Here is a 3,094-nt window from a genome sequence, read left to right on the forward strand (position 1 = left end):
TCACTCTTCGGCCTCCATCCCTGTGTTTGTAAGATAGTAACTAAAGGAAAACAATGTTTAGAAAAAGCTAAATGAAATATTTAAAATGTAATATAGTGTAATAATCCCTTATCTCGTTCCTGTGGGCATTCTTTCCTTCTTGACCCCTGTTCTGCATTTTTTAAGAACATCCTCCATGGTTAAGATCCCTCTGTTTACTGTGCCAAGTTGTAATTCTCAGTCTCTCTTTCCTTCTAGAGCTTCTTTGAAGGGCAGTCTGCACCATGGGACTCGGCTAAGAAAGATGAGAACAGAATGAAGAACAGATACGGGAATATCATTGCATGTAAGTGTCAACAGTGTCATTGTGCTGTTGTAGAACTTCCTTTTCGCATCTGGGTAAGATTGACCAACAGGCTCATACAGAGGAAATTTGCAGTGCAATTACCGCCTTCATCCTTCTAGAAGAGCTGGTGTTACGCCCGAACTAAAGAAAGGAATAACTGTCTACCCCCACTTCATCATTGCACTGTTGTTATGGGCCCTGTTTCACTGTTAGATTTAAGGTTTGGGTAACATAGGTAACATTAAAATGCTGAGAAGGAAAATGCATATTGGATGGAGTAAACATAATAGTCCTAATGTTTCCCAGCTGCTATGTGAGAATGAATGGAAATAACGATGCACAGCATGCCTTAATGCAAGGCGCTCAGAGTTCTCTGCTAACGTTAACTCATTAATCCTGTGGACACTGGGTTAGGTAGGTCAGTAATAGCCCCATTTTGAGGACAGGAAACTGAAACTCAGAAGTTAAATGATACTCCCCGTATCACAACACTCATTAGCAAAAGAGCTAGGATTATAGCTTAGAAATATACCCAGTGCCTGTGAAACTGAATGTTCCCAACCCATAATGCCTTGGGTTGTTTTTAAGTCGAGCCCTGCCTCATTAATGTTCCGTAGCAATGCTGAGACGCGTGCTAGATTGATGAAACCCCTTCTCCCACGGCCCGCACTATCCATCCCCTGCATTAAACTGCTCTCCGTCATCCGTGGCTGCATCAAGGCACTGACGGGCCCACTGTGGTCACCTACCATAATTAATACTGTTTATAAAGACACATAAATTTTAAAAAACAACACAACAATGCTGATGAGGCCAAGAGAACATCTCGCGCATCGTGTCTCATTCCTTACGAGAGAACAAACTTGGCAGGTTTGGTTTTTCCAGGGGAGTGATCTGTTAGCTTTATTGATTGTGAAAGTACTGTTAAAGTGTCTTTGCCTGAGTTCACATGTCTTAGTGTGACAGTACAGATTCTCTAGCAGTGCTGCCACAGGATTTCCTGTGACTGCAGAAATGTTTCATGTCTGTGCTAGCCCAGACAGTAGCCATGAGCCACATAGGAGTAGCTACACTGCGTACTTGGAATATGGCCGTATGACTGAGAAACTGAATTTTATTGTATTTCTCGTTTTTGCTGTTCAAGAGTTTGACAACATGAATTTTAAATTTTATTTAATTTTTACTATTGTTAATTTAAACAGTTCATGAGGCTAGTGGCTAGTACGTTCGACAGCACAGATTTCAGTGTGTTTTAGAAAAAGAAATGGGGGCGGGGAGGTGTGGAGTTTATATATGGCACAAAATGTCCCAACTGAGCACGTGCTGCTTTCCCTCTGGCCATCAAGAAATGATCGCCAGGGTTGCCGGGTACAGATGGCTAGCTTCGTGTGCTTGTAGTTGCTTTTAGAGCGTGCTGTATTTAGTAGCACTGGAGTGGTCATGTCACAGTCCTTTGTAGGTAGGAGATGCTGTCCTAAGGTCTAGGGTTGATTACTCCTCAGTGGATTCCATCAACACTTGTGGGACACATTCCTGATACTGGATACTGAGGACACAAAGGCCATGGAGATGAGATGGTGCCCCTGTCCCCAGGACAGACCCAACCAGACAGTCAGATCGCTATGCTGGTAGTCCAGTGCCATGGCACAGGGCTGTGTTGCAGCCTGGTACACAGTGTTCCAGAGGCTCAGAGAAGGAAAACATGGTTTCTTGGTGTATCTAGACCCTTCCAAGTTCCTTCATTTTCTCTGGGAGCCCACTGAAGCTTTACACTGTTAGAATTCAGATTTCTCCCAATGGCTTATGAGATCCTTTCCAGGAGTCCCTTCAGCTCTGCAGCAAAGTCACAGAGATTCTTGGAAATGAAGTGGGGAATCCCCTTCCCATACCAAGTGGAAGAGACATTGCTGAGTCTATAACTTCATCGTGTAGCATCACCAATGTGGCCTCGTGCTGAGCATACAGAATGCAGTGTCAAGGGATGTAGCCTTGGGTATGCTGAGAGATCTAGATGGCCTTTCTCCAATACAACATTGAGTCTGCTTCTTCCCAATATCTAGTTTAATACCTCCTCGTGGGGACACTAAGATATATTTTTTAATCATGAGTGAAAAAAGCTAGCATTTGCTGAGCACTTACATATGCCAGACACACTAAGTACTTTGCACATAGAAATTTGCTCATTTCCTGTAACAACACCACGAAATAGGTAATATTTTTGTGTCTGTTTTCCAGGTGAGGAAACTGAGGGATAAAGAGTGTTACAGGGTTTCACAGTTAATAAGGAATGGAGGCAGGATTCCAGCCCAGGAGCAGGCTTTTATAACCACTGCCTGATGGGCGCTGGGATCACTGGTCCCACTGGCCTGGTTTTCACCAGGTGCGGTGACTCATACCTGTAATCCTAGCACTTTGGGAGACTGAGTTGGGAGGATTGCTTGAGGCCAGGAGTTGGAGACCAGCCTTGGCAACAAAGCGAGATTCTGTCTCTACAAAAAAAGCAAAAAAAGTGACTGAGCATAGTGGCTCACGCCTGTAATCCCAGCACTTTGGGAGGCCGAGGCAGGCAGATCATGAGGTCAGGAGATCGAGACCATCCTGGCTAACATGGTGAAAGCCCATCTCTACTAAAAATACAAAAAAAATTAGCCGGGCAGGGTGGCGGGCGCCTGTAGTCCAGCTACTCGGGAGGCTGAGGCAGGAGAATGGTGTGAACCCGGGAGGCGGAGCTTGCAGTGAGCTGAGATCCGGCCACTGCACTCCAGCCTG

At 45.0% G+C, this 3,094-nt stretch overlaps 1 protein-coding gene across 1 annotated transcript in view; it reads left to right on the top strand.

Annotated features, from left to right (window-relative positions):
- Positions 1-231: 231 nt before the first annotated feature.
- The window catches only part of LOC105507886 (receptor-type tyrosine-protein phosphatase mu), a 111,754-nt gene continuing 108,891 nt past the window's right edge, over positions 232-3,094 (top strand). The window contains exon 1 of the mRNA XM_011936598.1: positions 232-325. Within this exon, the coding sequence (XP_011791988.1) occupies positions 295-325 (31 nt within the window). The 5' untranslated portion in view covers positions 232-294. The remainder of the gene's footprint in view (positions 326-3,094) is intronic.

Source organism: Colobus angolensis, unplaced genomic scaffold (genome assembly GCF_000951035.1).
Source record: "Colobus angolensis palliatus isolate OR3802 unplaced genomic scaffold, Cang.pa_1.0 Scaffold155, whole genome shotgun sequence".
NCBI lineage: Eukaryota > Metazoa > Chordata > Mammalia > Primates > Cercopithecidae > Colobus > Colobus angolensis.